The 17,396-nt window shown below is 46.1% G+C and overlaps 1 protein-coding gene across 3 annotated transcripts in view; it reads left to right on the top strand.

The window, feature by feature from the left end:
* Asap (ArfGAP domain of ASAP) overlaps nucleotides 1–17,396 on the top strand; it is a 47,219-nt gene that overhangs the window by 24,758 nt on the left and 5,065 nt on the right. Inside the window, exons 3-16 of one of the 3 annotated variants that reach the window (XM_012374459.2) lie at nucleotides 3,134–3,279; nucleotides 9,869–10,123; nucleotides 10,829–10,914; nucleotides 11,097–11,253; nucleotides 11,664–11,928; nucleotides 12,041–12,268; nucleotides 12,724–12,946; nucleotides 13,063–13,243; nucleotides 13,454–13,729; nucleotides 13,926–14,045; nucleotides 14,142–14,352; nucleotides 14,441–14,575; nucleotides 14,832–14,995; nucleotides 16,159–16,227. In XM_012374459.2, coding sequence (XP_012229882.1) covers nucleotides 3,134–3,279; nucleotides 9,869–10,123; nucleotides 10,829–10,914; nucleotides 11,097–11,253; nucleotides 11,664–11,928; nucleotides 12,041–12,268; nucleotides 12,724–12,946; nucleotides 13,063–13,243; nucleotides 13,454–13,729; nucleotides 13,926–14,045; nucleotides 14,142–14,352; nucleotides 14,441–14,575; nucleotides 14,832–14,995; nucleotides 16,159–16,227 — 2,516 coding nt within the window. Of the gene's footprint in view, nucleotides 1–3,133; nucleotides 3,280–9,868; nucleotides 10,124–10,828; nucleotides 10,915–11,096; nucleotides 11,254–11,663; nucleotides 11,929–12,040; nucleotides 12,269–12,723; nucleotides 12,947–13,062; nucleotides 13,244–13,453; nucleotides 13,730–13,925; nucleotides 14,046–14,141; nucleotides 14,353–14,440; nucleotides 14,732–14,831; nucleotides 14,996–16,158; nucleotides 16,228–17,396 lie in introns of all 3 variants that reach the window. The other 2 variants (XM_012374456.2, XM_012374458.2) reach the window with 2 other exon arrangements.

The following is a 17,396-nucleotide window of genomic DNA, read 5'->3' as shown; positions in this document are numbered from 1 at the left end:
ACACCAAATAACAAACTGCTGTCACACGCGATCGAAACACGCCATGCTAAATGCATGCATCACTCGCGTTGTTTTTTTTTTTTTTTTTTTTTGTTTTTTAAAGTTCGGGCGATTTTTCGGCCATTTTTCAGCCGTCAATCGACCCCTGGAAATCGCGACTCCGTCCGTATCGGACCGGTCAGCATTATTTCCGCGTCAGGCCGCAATGGACCACTTTTCTCCCGATACCGTTCCGGCGTCCACCTCCCCTCGTTTCGCTCGTGGTCCCTCCTCATTCACCTGTTACCCGTCCTCGCTCTCTCTCTCTCTCCCTCTCTTCCGTCTCCGGCTGCTACCCGACGATAGGCAGGATGTATCGCTCCGAGTGCTTCGGGCGCGAATCGCATGCCGTGACGCGCGTGTTGTCCCCGGGAGACAATGGACTCGGGGGAGCATTCTCGCGCCCCGAACACTCTCTCGAAACTTTCCAGCGGAAGCGCTTCGCTGACAACGGTCAGCGAGAACGCTCGGAATTTAGCGGCCCGGCCCGGCGCGGCGGAGTAGAAAAACATTTTTTCGCGCGCTTAATCGTCGCTTGTGATCGAAAAAATATTCACCGTTAGCCGTAATATAGCGTGGCGTGCACAATTTTCCGCGTCGAATTACTCCGCCGGTAATTTTTCCGACGCGTTACTCTCGGCAAAACTCGCACCGTTCACGCTCGTTTTTCCGAGCTCCGGCTTGATGCTCCCCGCTCGTGAGAGACGCAGCTCCGGATATCGCCGCAGCAGCATCGCGATTGTGCGGCGCGCGCCTGAAAAATTCAGAGGCAATGCATTAGCGTTTCCGGCGCTGCGAGAAGCTACGACGACCGTTATAGGCCGGCCCCGGATCTCACGAGGTTTCCGAGTGCTTCCGCGTAATTTTCCGGCGACGAGCGCCGGAGAGACGGGAGGGGCGAGGGGGGGGGGGGAGCAATGGGGCGCGAGGCCGATAAATCCGGCCGCTCGGAGACAAGAATGGAGGAAATGGCAGCGAGCCGCGTGGAGGTTCGCGGAGTTTATCCTCTTGCTGATAAATTCACTCGGATGCGATATTTCGCGTGCGCTGTGAAAAAGGGCGGAGGGGTGAAGAGACGCGCGGAAAAGCGGACGAACTCGACGACAAAGGAAGCCGGTGCGCGCCGAACGGGACGAAGGGAAAATGGGAAAACGGGATCGCGAGTTTGACTTATGGAAGCGTAATGGCGCGTCGCGCCACACGCGTTCACGCGCAGATCGGACGTTTCCGTTTCTTTTCCTTCATTCCCGCGCGCTCCGTGTTTTATTCATCGTTTTCGATTAACGGACAGGCGCCCGTCGCGTCCCGCAATTGTGTTTCACTCGGAATTTTAAAGCAGGCGCGACATAACGCCGCCCGCTCTGCGAAAGGGGGAGATGAGAGGAAGGCCCTTTTTCACCTCGACGTAATGTAATTGAAAGTTTCATCGACCGGGCGAGGGGCGAACGAGTTCGCCGGGGCTTATCCATTCGAATGGACCGCGATTATACTCGGCTGCAGCCGCGGGTGAGTCGAACACCACTTCGCGACACAGGGACAATGCCTTTTATCCGCCCTCCCCCTCCCCCTTTCACTCGTCGTCCCTTGGTGCATCCTGTCGGGAAGTTTCCCGCGGCTAATGAAATTTCTCCCGACGACGCGCTTCTCCCTTCAGTCGAGCGGCAACCGCCTTTCGACGTTGCTCGAAGTCAATCAGATTGGAGTCTCCTTCGAGCGGCGGGGAGAAAGACGGAGAGTGCGGTCGGATATCGAGCGAAAGAGTTTCGGAACAAGAGAAAATCGAAGCGTGGAGACGCGAGAATGGAACAAAGGGTCCGGAATGAGTTTGGAAGCGCGGATAACGGGACGAACCGCATTCGCTCCTCGCCTCTTCGCGAAATGCAAGAAGCTCGGGAATTCCAAGACGCTTCCCCCCCCCCCCTCCCCCGTCGCGGAAATTATTTTGCAACAAGGGGCGGCAAATTATCGCGGGAGTCCGCGGTGAAGATAAACAAGACGCTCGCTGAAAGAAGAAGAAGCCGGCATCGTCGCCGAAGCCGGGCGCGAAGTTTTTATTTTCACTCGGCAGTCGAGCGGGATTCCGCGCTCTCGATCATGTGCGCGCGTGCTTACATGCGAGAGGCGAGATGTCGGTCGAGAAACTTTGCGGGAAGTGGTGGAAAAAGCAAGACGAACAAGAAAGGAGCGGAGAAAGAGAGAGAGAGAGAGAGAGAGTGGGGATTATATTGGAATATCGGAAAGCGGAAGGCGATTCGCTTCGCGCCGAGATTGCGGCGAGGGAGATTCGGGAAGCGGAAGGAGGATCGAAGAGAGGAGATTGGGAAAAGTCCTTTCCCGGCAGCGCGGAGCGCAACGCCGGAGAGAGAGAAAACGCAACGCGTTTATCGCGAGAATGCATTCCACGTATCGCGGCGCGCAGCCTTGCAAGGCTGCTTCGTAATTCGAGGTACGAGCGGAGAATGCTGGAATGCGCGGCAATATGTTGCGCCTTACGGTAGGAAAGGGTTAAATTGCGAGTGCTCTCTCTCTCTCTCTTTCTCTCGTCCCTCTTTGTCTTTTCCGCCGTCGGCCGGTGCGTTCGCGGAAATGCAGCGCGGCCGCGGGCCGCGGCTCGCGGGAAAAGCGCAGGCCGGCGGCTAGAAATGAACCACGATCGCGGGCGTTTAATAGCCCGACACGGCCGCCGCCGGCTTAATGGTAGCCGCGCGCGCGCGCTCGAATGTTTGCCGCTGAATTAATATTCGCGCGATGCTCGCGCGGAAAATTTATGTGCCGCGCGTGAGCGATTTTGCGCGCGAAGATAACGCGATATAGTTACGCGCGAGGCCTGTCTATTTCGCAGGAATGCGGAGGAGCGATTAGAGCCTCGTGGATTTCGATGGAACATTTAACGGGGCTGCGCCCGCGAAAAGGAAGCGTCGGGATTCGTTTCGCTTTCCATATTCTCTCGTCGGAAATAGAATAAACGATAGATGAATTTAGCGCGGAGAGAAATGCGAATTTGTATTAAGTAATTTTCGTAACGCTCTTGTAGATTTTCTTTCCGCGCGGGAATTTCGCGTGGGATTTAACTAATGCGCGCTTCTTTTTCCAGCTCACGTGGACAACGAGGTGTACTTAGGAAGGGCGCTGGAGAGACTCGGCGACGCCGCTCTGAAGGAACAGGAACCGGACATAGGCGCGGCGTTTCTCAAATTCGCGGTGGTCACGAAGGAGCTGAGCGCCCTCATGAAAACCCTGGTACGTGTTCTACAAGCAAAATTCGTATTAACATGTCATATGCAGGTCACGGAACATTCCGTGTTTTCGGTCTTCATTATTCCGCGCGACACACGGAATATTCCGCCCCCTCGCCGCTCTTCGCCGCGCGACTTTATAATGATAACGAATGTACGCCACGCGTGATTACTTAGAATTAAAAACAAAGGTTTCGTTAAGGGCTGAAAGCGTTGAAAGGATTTATAATTGAAAGGTCCGCGCGTTAACGGGATATTGCAAGTATAAAATTGCAAACAGCACGCTCTTAACGCTTTCGTTCGAGGGCTGCGCGAAGTCTTGGCTGCACGATTCCTCGGCGTCAGGCGCGCGCCGACGTCGAAACGCGCGGTCGTAAACGCGCCCTCGATGCGCGTTATTGGAAAAACCTTTTCACGGTCCATCGTCATCCGACGGCAACGACCGGAGTCTTAAGGCGCCGGCACGCTCTTTCCCGGCGTGTCACGCGGAACAGGCGCGAAAATAGAATTTCTAAACCGGCGATCGATATGAAAAGCGCACGCCGCGGCGTGCGCGACGAAATGAAATTTCGCGCCCGCGGGCCGCGGAAGATTTACGCGCGCCGGATCCAACTTTCGCGACGAACGGCCGATCGCGCGCGCGGAGAAGAGCGCGACCGCGTTTCCCCGGCGAAGACATATGGCGTATCTCGCGCGCAGCGTGGCCTCCCGTCGAGAAGGAGAAGCAAACCGTTCCGCCGAAACAGTTTTCTATCGCCTATGGGATTTATACCTTTCGAACGCGATCGAGTGGCGCAATGACGCACACGATTATCTGGGTCGCGATGAATGATGAATGCGGGATGTAAATTCGTACGAAGGTAAACTCTCGGCTCTCCGCGCTTAATCTTCTACGCCCTGCGTTCAGCCGACTTTCAACTGCATTTGAATTTTTATCTCCCGAAAATTCTCAACCGTCGACTCGGGTAATTATTGTAAATGACTGCGATTTAGAGTAGGTAGTGCGTCTTACGAATCTCTGCGATCTCTCGCGTGCATCGTAGACGGCAAAAGACGAACACTTTTTCCACGCCAAATCCCGAGTTGAAATTTAGCACCTATATTGAACCTTAATCTTTTATTTTGAGGTAGGCATAAGAGAGTCAAAGTAGATGTTATGCATTGTATCGTATGTATATAATAGCACCTACTTTGGCGCTACAATATGTCCGAAATTTCCTTTTTTCCTGCTAAAGCTTCAAAGTAGGGTTTAGTTAAAACCCTCCGTTGACCCGCTTTAGACCCTGAAAATATATAGATTCCTTTTTGCCAGCACTACTTTTATGATATTATCAAGAAATTCTAATGATTGCAAATGTTCACAATAAAGAAAAATACTAACTATAATTTTGATTAACGATAATTTTTAATAGCATACAATTTAAAAATATCATCAATCAATATCATTTAGTTGAATTTTATTATCTTTTGAAAATTTGTAATTATTAGAAATTTCTTGATAATATCAAAATATAATATCAAAATTCAACTATTGAGTATTGATTTCTGATATTTTTAAAAATTCTATGCTATTAAAATTATCATCAATTAAAATTATATACACTCACCCGAAAAAAAAGCGGTACACTGAAAATGTGGGAAAAATTCATCAAATTTCAACTGACGATAACTTCGTAAATAATAAAGATAGAAAGTTCTATAAAATATGGAAATGAAGCTAAAAATCTCTACTTTAAGAATCAATTTATTTCAATGTTGCAAAATAAATTTATTGAAAATGGCGGATGACAAAGCGCGAGCATGCAAAATTGAAAAATAATGGTTCGAGTTTGCGACGGTGCACGGTATAAACAAAAAATTGTAGCTTATTGGGATCAAAAGCATACAAAAGTACAGAGTCTCCTCTTTAAAATGCTTTTTTATGCATCTCGATACGATGATTTTTCGCCGAGAGATTCGCATTTGAAGAAAAAGGCAGATTCTTACTTCAAATGCGAATCTCTCAGCGAAAAATCATCGTATCGAGATGCATAAAAAAGCATTTTAAAGAGGAGACTCTGTACTTTCGTACGCTTTTGATCCCAATAAGCTACAATTTTTTGTTTAGCCTCGTGCACCGTTGCAAACTCGAACCATTATTTTTCAATCAATTGTTTTGCATCCGAAGGAGATGTCTGCAGATCTTTTGTGATTTCTCCGCCCTGACTTTTTGTTTATGCTCGACCGCACATTGCGAGAAGAGTGCTTGATTTCTTTTGATCTTTTTCTTTCGAGACGCGTTACTTATTCGTACGACTTCGTCAAAGTAAACAATAATTAATCTTTTCGCATTGAAATTATTGGTCAATTATGGCGACGATAAGTCCTGAAAAAGCTGCTCAAGTTGTAGCGTTAATTGAAGATGGGAGAAGTCGAAGGTACGTTGCTGAGGCACTTGATTTATCAGTGTCAACCGTGCAACGTGCTTATGCTAGGTACTTGGAGACTAATTCTGTCCAAAGAAGACCTGGTTCGGGACGTCCTCGTTGTACGAATGAAAACGATGACCGATTTATTGTTTTAAATTCATTAAGAGACAGACATCGAACGGCTGTTCAAATTCGAAACAATTTAAGAGATGTCCGCGAATGTAATGTATCCGTTGACACTATTCGAAACAGATTAGCGGAACACGGTCTTTTTCCGCGCAGGCCAGCAAATGTACCTTCGCTTATGCGTCGCCATCGCGTAACTCGACTCAATTTTGCTGTCGAGCATGCAGGCTGGACATATGCAGAATGGAGTACCGTTCTTTTTAGCGACGAATCTCGTTTTTGTCTGTATTCTTCAGACGGACGAGAACGAGTATACCGTCGCGTTGGAGAACGATTTGCAGACTGTACTGTAAGTGAGAGGCCTAGAAGTAAGAATCTGCCTTTTTCTTCAAATGCGAATCTCTCGGCGAAAAATCATCGTATCGAGATGCATAAAAAAGCATTTTAAAGAGGAGACTCTGTACTTTCGTACGCTTTTGATCCCAATAAGCTACAATTTTTTGTTTATACCGTGCACCGTCGCAAACTCGAACCATTATTTTTCAATTTTGCATGCTCGCGCTTTGTCATCCGCCATTTTCAATAAATTTATTTTGCAACATTGAAATAAATTGATTCTTAAAGTAGAGATTTTTAGCTTCATTTCCATATTTTATAGAACTTTCTATCTTTATTATTTACGAAGTTATCGTCAGTTGAAATTTGATGAATTTTTCCCACATTTTCAGTGTACCGCTTTTTTTTCGGGTGAGTGTAGTTAGTAATTTTCTTTATTATTGTGAAGATTTTTGCAATCATTAGAATTTCTTGATAATATCATAAAACTAGTGCTGAAAATCCATATACCTTTGTGATTATATTAAAAATATTAAATTAAGATATTAAATATAAAATAAGATATTAAAAACATTACATAATATTTATTGAATTAAATAATATTTATTAAGTATAGTTAACATGCGTTAAAACAAGTTCAGACAGAAATACTTATACAGAAAAAGGTCCAAATTAAGACTGAAACGTTTGATAATATTATATCACTTAATAAAGCAATAATCAAAATACAACCACATTATGCATATTGCTCGTATAGTTTTTCATTTTTATTTGAATTTTAACGAGTACATCTAAAATAGTTAACATTTAATAAAAAAATTAATTTAAAAAAATTTTTTTGCGTTGAATTTTTTTCAGATATCATATCACTATTTTGAAGAAGGAAACGGAAAGGTATCAATATTAATGAAAGTTGGAAATGCAACGAATCAAATATTTTCCTTTATGATTAAACATTATAATAACTTTTATAGGTCGAATTTATCTAGTATATATATATACTAGATAAAAGTTCGAGGTTTAATGGAGGAGTTCTCGCAGTAATACAATCTATTTTGTGAGGCTCTATAGGTTTAAAGTAGTATTTCAACGTCAAATTATAGGAGATCAAGTTTTAAAAGAGGAGTTCTAGGTTCTAATTCCGTAAAAATAGATTCATATAGGCTGTATGAGCATTAAAAGAGACGCTAAATTTCGACTCGGGATGACTGCGTTATAAATTCATGCGAAAGTCAAACATTTGAATGTTCATCTTGCGATTGAAAATTTCTCAATTTTTTATTTCGCTCGAAAGAAGATTGCACGCCGTGAAAATTGTGTAAAAATTCATCGGAGACAACGAGATGCGTCCTTTTTACATCAGACGAGTTACATTATGCTCTGCTCTTTTCGAGCTAAAGTAAAGCCGATGATAAAAGATAAGGGACCGGCGGTTTTTGCATGCAAGCACATTACTCAATCCATTATGTCGGTGGCAAATGCTAAAAGTCCTTTCGCCACGCTCGTATATTTTCACTTTTCCGACATCCAGCCGCGCGCACGCCCATTGCTAAGACTGACGATTGCGCTCGGCGAGGAGAAACCCTCCGCGCGCTTCGCAATTTCCTGCTGTGGCGGCTGCTCGCCTCGGGCGCCGCCCGGAGCCACCGCTCGTCATCCCGCTGAATTAAGAAACGCGATTGGACGACGGCGGGTCCGCATTAATACGATGTCTCGCGCAAAAGGACGCGCGGGCTGGCAGACGGAAGCGACGCTTCCGCGCTGACGAGAAGTGTGTCTCGCCGAACGAAAGTATTAGCGGTCTGCGTATAAAACGCGTCTTGCGGCGTATATTTAAAAAATTATGCCGGATAGATGCGAGTGAAATATCTTCTTAGCTCCGACGCGAATAAATTAGCCGGAGTGAAGGAAGGCGGGAGAAGGATGCGCGCGCGCGATCCTTCGGGCGTGGATTTAGATGCCGGACGATGCAGATTTAAACTGGTTCTCCGCCTGCGAGACGATGCCCTAAGCTCGCGCTATGCGGTTAGCCTGTGCGGCACAAATCGAGACGTCTCACGGGCTCACTGTGGGATAATTACGTTTACTGAAGCGTGCACGGACGTTATAAGCCGCGGGAGCGCGAGTGGGGCTCTCCTAGATTCTATCACGCACGAGCGACCGCGAATTTATATTTATCGGGGCTCCAGACGTGCCATTCGGCGGCCGTTGCGATTTTCAGCGTGCCTCATATCGCGAACGATCGCGGATTGAATCTAAATTCCCGGAATGTAAACGCGATTTTTGTTTCGTTTTTTTTTTTTTTTTTTCCCCGGCTATCGCTCGTTCGCCCGTCCGCTCGCCCGAGTTCCGAACCGTTGCGTTTGATCGTCTATCGCGCGGTGACGTCATAAGTCCAACTGGTTAAAATGTATCTGCGTCCGATATTGGCTTCGGTTCAACTCGCATGATGCATCCAGCGAGAGGCGGAAGTAATATCTCTGACGCTTGAACTGCGAACCTTCTCGATCGTATTCGAATATGGATTATCGAATAGCATTTCTGATCAAAGGATTAAACGTAATTCCGGCGATATTCCTCTTATCGTATGCAATTCAAGATATCTTTGGTGAGAAAAGTGTACTGGAATATTAAGTTTAACATGTAATAAATTAAATAACAAATCGTTTATAGTGTTTTGCGAAAAATCGAGAATGTAACTTTTGCAGATTGCGATTATGTTTACTTTTCCAATATTTGCACGAAGATACAAAGTAAAAATAAAAATTTGTTTCAATTAATGAATTTGTTAATTAATGAAAGACAATTGAATTCACAGCAAACATCAGTAAAACAGATTATCAAAATTTTCCAAATTAATTGTGAAAATGTGAGTATTCAGACTCCGCTAAATATAATTATTCACTAAACAGGCGACGACAGAAATGTAACTTGAATAGAGCTTTATTATATTTCGAACGACTTTAATAGCAATAAAGAAGACGCAGCTTAGCACCTTCGCGTGCAAAACTAGTGCTTGCTTCGCGGGCGGTGAAAAGTGTCGCCTCTTTACGAGCCGGCCGCGCATTATCCTCGCAGCGCCATTATGCGGGGCGTTTGAGCGCTTTCCAGCCGAGTTTTCACGAGAGTCGTGAAGCGGCCCGAGGAATCGCCCTCGAGAGAGCGGTCCGCTTCGAGGAAGCTGCCCGCGTTCTATTCAGGGCAAGCGAGGCGACTAGCAAAGTGCTGACGCGAATCGACGGTGATTCACTATTTATCGGCCGGCCGCAGCCGAGGCGGTGGTCGATTCCCGGTCCTGAAGGCTCGCATTCGTCATTTCCTATCCGACTCCTGCCCGACCGGTTGTATTCCGATAAATAGATAAAATATTACATCGGTTAATCTGAAATAATTCTCCGCGACCGGAGATAAGGAAGACTAATACTTGCACGTATAGCGAACAGATACGCTATCACTATTTTTATCGATGTATTCATCGGTTCTGCGATTGTAGACGGTTGCGTGGAATAATTTAAATATATTCCTCTTTGCACATTAGATAATTTATAGACCGCTATGTATCAAGTACATATCTAAACGCGTGTGATTATTAATAATCTCGGTTAACACATCGACGTTTAGGAAAAAAGTGCATTTATCTCTATGTTTATTTAATTTTCCAAATCTCTGCGATTTAAATGTAATGAACAGAACAGTGCAGAACGATCGATTCTTTCACTTCAGATGCAAAACATCAACAACATCGTGATGTTTCCACTGGACTCGGTGCTGAAGGGCGATCTGAGGGGCGTGAAGGGGGACCTGAAGAGGCCCTTCGAGAAAGCCTGGAAGGACTACGAGGCCAAGTATGCGAAAATCGAGAAGGAGAAGAAGCAGCACGCGAAGGAGGCCGGTCTTATTCGTACGGAGGTCACGCCTGCCGAGATCGCCGACGAAATGGAAAAGGAGAGACGGTTGTTTCAGTTGCAAATGTGCGAGGTGAGCGATGCCGGTGGCATTACAGGCATCGAGCGTATAAAGCGTACGAAAAAAAAAAATGACGTAACGTGTCGCGACAGCGAGACGCAAGTATTATCGATGCCGATATCCGACCGTTCGGATATCGTGACGAATGAAAAATGTAGATCCGCTTCTAACTCGAGAACTTCATTTGCATTTCACATTCTGGACGGCGGGGTCCTCGCGATTTTCATTTTGCATCCGACAGTCGATACAGGGCGCTCGCGAGAAATGCTGTCCGTATTTTATCCGGGAATTGTCGAAATAATACGACATAAGAGTTTGATAGAAATTATGTAACGTGGGAAAACAGAGCCGAATTTATACGTTGGAAAAATGTCGAAAATGTACTGTTCCGAGGTGAAAAATTGAGAGAGTTTTGACGGACGAAACTATAAATGTTTAATCAAATCGTATAAAAGCAGCTATTTGTATTGAAAATACCACAATTTTATTTAGTAGAACATTTAAAATTCACTCGTCGACGGAAAAGGCGGCGCCCGATCGAATTATTCTCCGGAAGATCTGTAGATTAAAGGAGCGGCGATAGTTCTTGCACACCCTGTATTTGCAGATCGCTTTCGCGATACGCTCGATAAAAAACGCGCTCGAGCAAGGCAGGGGGCGCGAAGGGGGTTAGAGACGTGGAATCCGCCGATCATTGCTGTCTATGTTTGCTTGCAGTATCTGATCAAAGTGAACGAGATCAAAACGAAGAAGGGCATCGAGCTGCTGCAGCATCTAGTCGAATATTATCACGCGCAAACAAAGTGAGTGTAACGCGGTTAATCTTGTTGATCGACATTGTATCGCGGCTCCGCGAAGCTTATTATTGTACCGATCCTGCTATCGTAATAATCTCATTACCGCGACAAACATCTATTGTTTCTCGAAGCTTTTAATCTTCGGGAGAATTGATGGAGCTCTCTAATGCTTACGTACCGTACTTCAGTTACTTTCAGGATGGCTTAAAGACCATCGAACACTTCGGCTCGTATGTGGCCGACCTCAGCGTGAAGTTACAAAAAATCAGGCAGACGCAGGACGAGGAGAGGCGACGACTAACGGAACTCAGAAGTCTTCTTAGGAGCTCCGGATGTGATAAAGAGGTAACGTCGAAAACGCGAGAACCGAGTCTCTCGCCGGCAACTAATTCGTCGCAGAAGGCGCGATTGTGGGAGTGGATTTAATAGTCTTTAATTGGTACCGTTTCTTCGCTTTAATTTATCGACGGCAACAGCTTTTCTTCAGGCGTCATCTTATTCGGCCTACTTAATTCAAAGTTACTATTATTTTTAAAAATTAATATTTTCAATTCTGATTTAAAACCTGGTCAATTTTGAGTTTATCCGATTCATTCCGTTGTCAAATTCTGTAATCGCGTGCCGTAAATAGATGATACAAAAAGGGAAGAGCCAGATATTGGTGCCCAAAGGGTTGTCGTCAATTAATTTTTTATCATTAGAGGCCTTTTTCAGTCTCACGCAGATCTTAAGCAACATTCACGCTTGTTTCGCAGCTGAACGCGAACGCGAACGCGGGCTACTCGCTGCACCAGCTGCAGGGTGACAAGCAGCACGGCGTCACGCGGTCCGGCCACCTGCTGAAGAAGAGCGAGGGCAAGATGAGGCGAGTCTGGCAGAAGAGACGGTGCGCCGTGCAGGCGGAGGGCTACCTCGATATCTGCCACGCGGACGAGAACAAGCCGCCCACCCGGGTGAACCTATTGACCTGCCAGATCAAGTTAGTGCCGGACGACAAGCGAGGCTTCGATCTCATAAGCTGTGAGTAACTGGTGCCTGATGCCGGAGCGAGCGAGCTTCCGCGCGCGTCCGGTCGCGTCGTTTCTTCACAATAGACGGGCGTCGCGTGATATTGTCATTGTCTCGATTCCAGACAATAGGACGTACCACTTTCAAGCGGAGGACGAGGCGGACCAGCGCGCGTGGATGTCGGTCCTGGTGAATTGCAAGGAACGCGCCCTGCTGCGGGCGTTCGACGCGAGCGGCAAGGCGGAGGCCGGCAGCGGCAATCCCAGCCTCGTCGAGCTGCAGCAGGCCGTCATACGATGCGTAATGCGGTTACCCGGAAACGATCAGTGCTGCGATTGCTCTTCGCAGAATGGTAACTTGAATATCGGCTTAGAGGCCCGGCCGGGCTTTCTCTAACGCGTGCCAAGTCCGACCGTTATACTTGGCGCGTGTCTAAAGCGATTTCCCCGCTAAATTAACGCGTCGTGAGACGGGAAGTCGACTTATTTTTAACCTCAATCCCGACGAAATCGCGCCTTTACAGTAAAATTGTTTGTCATTTCATTATTATTTATTATTTTTACTTACTTTCGCTTTCAACGTCGCGGTCGCGCGTTACGCGACATGTCCTCGTGTCAAATTATGTTCGTTCGCGGAGTTGAAGTTTCCACGTAAGCACGTTTGTGTCATCGGCATGAATGTCCTCCTGGTTCGTTGGCCAGGCATTGTCGTCGCTGTTGCTGCACGACAAAGTGGCAACTTCGCTCGCGCTCCAGTTCACGCGCGGGCGTTTTGTTGTCGAAACGACGATTGCTGTCTCCCTTTCAGACGCCACGTGGCTGTCGACGAACTTCGGCATAATAGTGTGCATAGAGTGCAGCGGCATCCACCGGGACTTGGGCGTGCACATATCGCGAATACAATCCCTCACGCTGGACAACGTCGGCACCGCTCAGTTGCTGCTCGCGCGACACATGACCAATCAGGCGTTCAACGAGGTGATGGAGGCGACGTTACGTCACAATCTCAAGCCGTCGCCGACGTCGACGATGTGAGCCGACGCTTATGATTTCATAATTTATTATTAAAAGAATAATGTATTTATATTCTCTTTGCATTTACTGCACGTTTTTTTTTTCGTATTTTTATCTCGCTCGGGCATTTTAGGGAGGAGAGGTACGAATTTATACGCGCCAAATACGTGGATAAGAGATACGTGATGAACACGTGCGCGGACGAGCGTGATCTACTTTCCGATTTGGAGCACGCCGTTAATAACCGCGACCTGCAGCAACTTCTGCAGGTCTACGCCGAGAACGTGGATCTGGCCGCGCCGTTGCCAACATCGGTAAGACCTTATCGAGATCTTTGCAGAGCTCTGTGTATAATTAAAAGATACTTGCGTCGAATCGATTAAAAATAAGTGGCAATAAAATTTCTTCACTCCACTTTTCTTCAGATTGAGAACATAATTTATTGGATTGTGCAGAAAAAATCAATTGAAACTGTTTTGTTCTGTATAATACGTTGTCCCTTCAAACATCTACGTCCATTTCAGGATGTGGGCGAGACCGCGTTACATTTAGCCATTCTACGCGAGATGGGCAGCAGTCTGCACATCGTGGACTTCTTGGTACAAAACATGCCGAGCGGCGGTATCGACAGGGCAACTATTGACGGCGAAACGGCGCTGCATCTTTCCGCGCGACACGACAGAGCGGAGGCGATGAAGCTGCTTCTGCGAGCTGGCGCGGATCCCGCGTCTCGGAACAAACAGGACAAGACTCCGCTGGACATTGCGCAGGAAATGGGCCACCATACATGCAAGGAATTGGTATTTTTTTTTTGTGCCAATATTTTTATCCACGTTATTATCTTCCTCTCAATTTTTATAAAAATAAATTATTTTCCTGTTACCAAGAAATATTAATTTCCCGACGTACAGTCTTCCGCGATCTCTTAATCAGCTCAAGATCCGCTCGAAACAATCTTTCGTACTGCGGGGAAAGAAATTGTTAAACTGTTTTCAGTTAAGTCACGCTCTGCAGAGGCAGAAGACGTTATTCGACAACGTGAATATCGATTGGAATCTTTCTCACGATGAGGGTTCCACGGACTTCTCCGACGACGAAACCATAATAGAAGATCGGGTAAGTTTATGGAAGGCGAGCGAAAATACGCGCATTTAACATTCCAAGAGAGATCGCGTTCGCGCGCGCGTTCACGTTTGCCGAATCTTTGCCTAGAACGGATGCCTGACACCCGAGAAGAAATCACGCAGCAGGCCACCGTCGTACGCCGGGGGCGGCGGAACAGGATCGGGCGATTCGCCGGTGACGCTGCGCAGTCGGAGCAGCACCTGCGACAGTTTGCAGAGCGGGTCGTCGCCGAGCGCGTCGACGAATCGCCAGCAAATGCCGCCGCCACCGCCGCCGCAGGCGAGGAAACCCGTGGCCGGTGAGCTGAATTTCGCGCTCTTGGCTCGCGCACCAGCAGAGCGATTTTCGTCGCCGTTACTTCAGTCGAATCTCTTTTTCCTCCGCAGTGCCCACCCCGATGGCGCCGGACATCTCAATGAACATGAACATTCACGGCTCGCTGAAGAAGCGGGTGGCGCCGCCACCGCCGCCCGCCGGGAGCGCCGTCGGCAGCGGCATCGTCCTGCCATCGTCGCACTACGGTACGCTACCCACGCTGGCTACGTCGACGCACAGTCGTACGACCAGCGAACCGATTTTAGCCGGCCACACTTTACACACTCTACCGCATACGTTGAACACACTAAATAGCCAACATCATAAGAGATCACCGAGCAGCGACTCGTCAAGCGGACACGGTACATTCGATAGATAAATCTCGCGAGGAGAAGCCCTCCGTTATCCCTGATTGCCGCATTCATACGTATCTCTCTCTCCCTCTCTCTCTCTTGCGAACAGGCATGGACAAGGCGAACAGCTCGACGTTGCAGAGACCGCGAAACCCGCCGCCCCCGGCGCCGTCCGGCGTCGCGGCCAGACTGAGCAACGGACGGAGCAGCGAGTCCCTGAGTTCCATGTGTTCGGATCACGGTCTCGGAAATCCCATTCCGCCACCGCGAAAGGTAAGTTACACTCGAACAGTCGGTTTAATAGAATTCGAGATTTGGAGGGAATCATAAGATATATCTCTCTACCAGAGATTTTTTTTGGACTAAGTTACAGGATAACTTTTTTTTTTTTGTTGAAAATATGATTCTGTTTCATCCTACATTTATAAGAGTGTGTAAGGTAGTTTGTCGTGGTGAAAACTTTGTATAAAAATTTGTTCAGGGCTCTGGAATAAAATTTGTCTGTGCGAGTTTAAGTTAAGCGAGCGCTTTGCATATCGATCCTTGTTCACGTGAGGTGAATATGAATGAAGCGCGCGAACAAGATCCGGTGAATATATTCGAGCAAAGATATTAGTCTGGAAAAGAAGAGTTCGGGTCTCGATATATTAAAAAAATACAGCATCCTGGTAGATCGTAAAAGAACGTGAAAAACATTGTTCATCCGCGCGGATGAAAAATACGCACGGATATGCAAAGCTCTCGCTCGCGTCTCGCCCATCAAGCTTACCTTGGAACGGAGCCGCTTCTGGCGTAATTCTGATGTAGCCATTATACAACTCATTCTACTATTGTCTCACGCCTTTCCCGTTTGCACACACATTCAATCGGATGGTTGGCATTTAATTAAAGTTTACACTAACACAAGTAGGGGAAGAGTGCAACTAACCAGGTTGTGTCATTATGTTTTTTCCCTCGTACGATTTTTTCATTCGACTCATTCATACGGGCTTGAACATTATGCATATTGTACTAATCATATGTCACGCACGTCGACCTATTTGTTCACATTTACATGCATTCTTATCGTCGATCCTTATTAATTATTAATACATGTAATGATAGAAGACATTTTTACAACTTTATTATCATCGTGCATCACTCCAATCATTCGTTTCATTCATTTTTCGAAAAATAACCCGTAGATAATGTCACAAGCACTAATATCCTTGATCGTAATTTTCACAATAAGTGTCTAAATTCTCGAGATAAAGTCGATTGAGATAAAGCAATGAGCGAAATATGGAGCAATTTATTGCAGATTGAATATCGCGCAATTCGCGCGTCGGAATTAAAAGTCGTATAATCGCGTACAACTATGGTGTGTGGATATGTAGAGAATGCATGCATATCAAGATGAGTGCTTTATGGTTTGTCATTAACCGTTGTTGGTACAGCGAAGGGACCGGTCCAGGCTAGAGAGCTACGCCGAGGAGCCTTCATCTTTGCTCCCAAATCTGAATCTGGTAAACATCAGCCATCCCACATTACGGCATGTTACACTTGAAATCATGTGATCTAACGTGAAAATCAACGTGAGCGCAATGCAAAGCGTGATATCTGTACATAATTACACGCTGCCATTTCACGACTAACATTCCAGAAGAAACGTGATCTAAAAACAGAAATATTGAAATAGCGTTATCTAATCGTTACAATCGAAATAAGAGCTTGTACTTTTATCTTCATCTGCCGACGATATTTTCAAGTGTAGCAGTGCTTTGCATGATCAATCGTTCGTATCATCATTTGTTTAGCTCACGTGGAGGCTTTGCATATAATCTTGTTTCCGGGTTATGCCGAGTAATCATTTTCGACCACGCTGCCAGTTTGAGCATTACACGATCAGACGCTCGTTATCGTTTTGAGATATTGCTGTATGGTAACAACGATACGAATCTTTCGCGAGACAAAGAGCTGCGTTATCAGATTTCTCACCGCTGACAATTGTGAGATGCGTTGCGTTGTGTGCGAGACTAACATTCCTGGATCGACTATTAATCTATCTATCTGGATCGTTGATCTGTGTTTTGACTTCCTTAATCGAAATCGTTGCCGTTTTCACGAGTCACTCCTGTACATAATATTAGATAATACTTTAGAAACTGTGCAATGTAAAGTGTAAGTCTGTAAATGATAATTCACGCATGGATTTTCTCCGAATGCATTTGTGTCTGGTCACACTTTATCGCATCCGTTCTACTACTTCCGAGACTCGTGACACTCCCCTCCCCCTCTTATAAAATTTTCTTACTGTAAGCTATTCAAATATTGACAGTCGTATAACTAGCATGATATTGATGTTTCACGTTGGAAATTCTAGTTTTGAGACGCGCGTTAAATACTTGCTCAAAATTTTCATTATTTATACAATTGAATAAAACTTAACTGCTTTGGGACGTTTATGTAACAATTAAAATTTCGCAATTCATCACTTGACCTTTGTTAATTCTTTGATTTCAAACATAAATAATGTCGAAAGTGAACCCTTTGCGCGGTAAAGTCTCCAACTTTAAAAAATATTACTAGAATTTCCAATATTCTTTTAATTTCTGGAGAACAAGTGCTCTTTACGCTTGTCGGCCCGCGACAGAAATACAAGCGACAAAAGTGCTTACTTCCGTCAAACGGCACG

The sequence above is a fragment of the Linepithema humile genome, chromosome 3 (assembly GCF_040581485.1).
Source record: "Linepithema humile isolate Giens D197 chromosome 3, Lhum_UNIL_v1.0, whole genome shotgun sequence".
NCBI classification, from domain to species: Eukaryota; Metazoa; Arthropoda; class Insecta; order Hymenoptera; family Formicidae; genus Linepithema; species Linepithema humile.
This window is presented reverse-complemented; position numbering and strand designations above follow the sequence as displayed.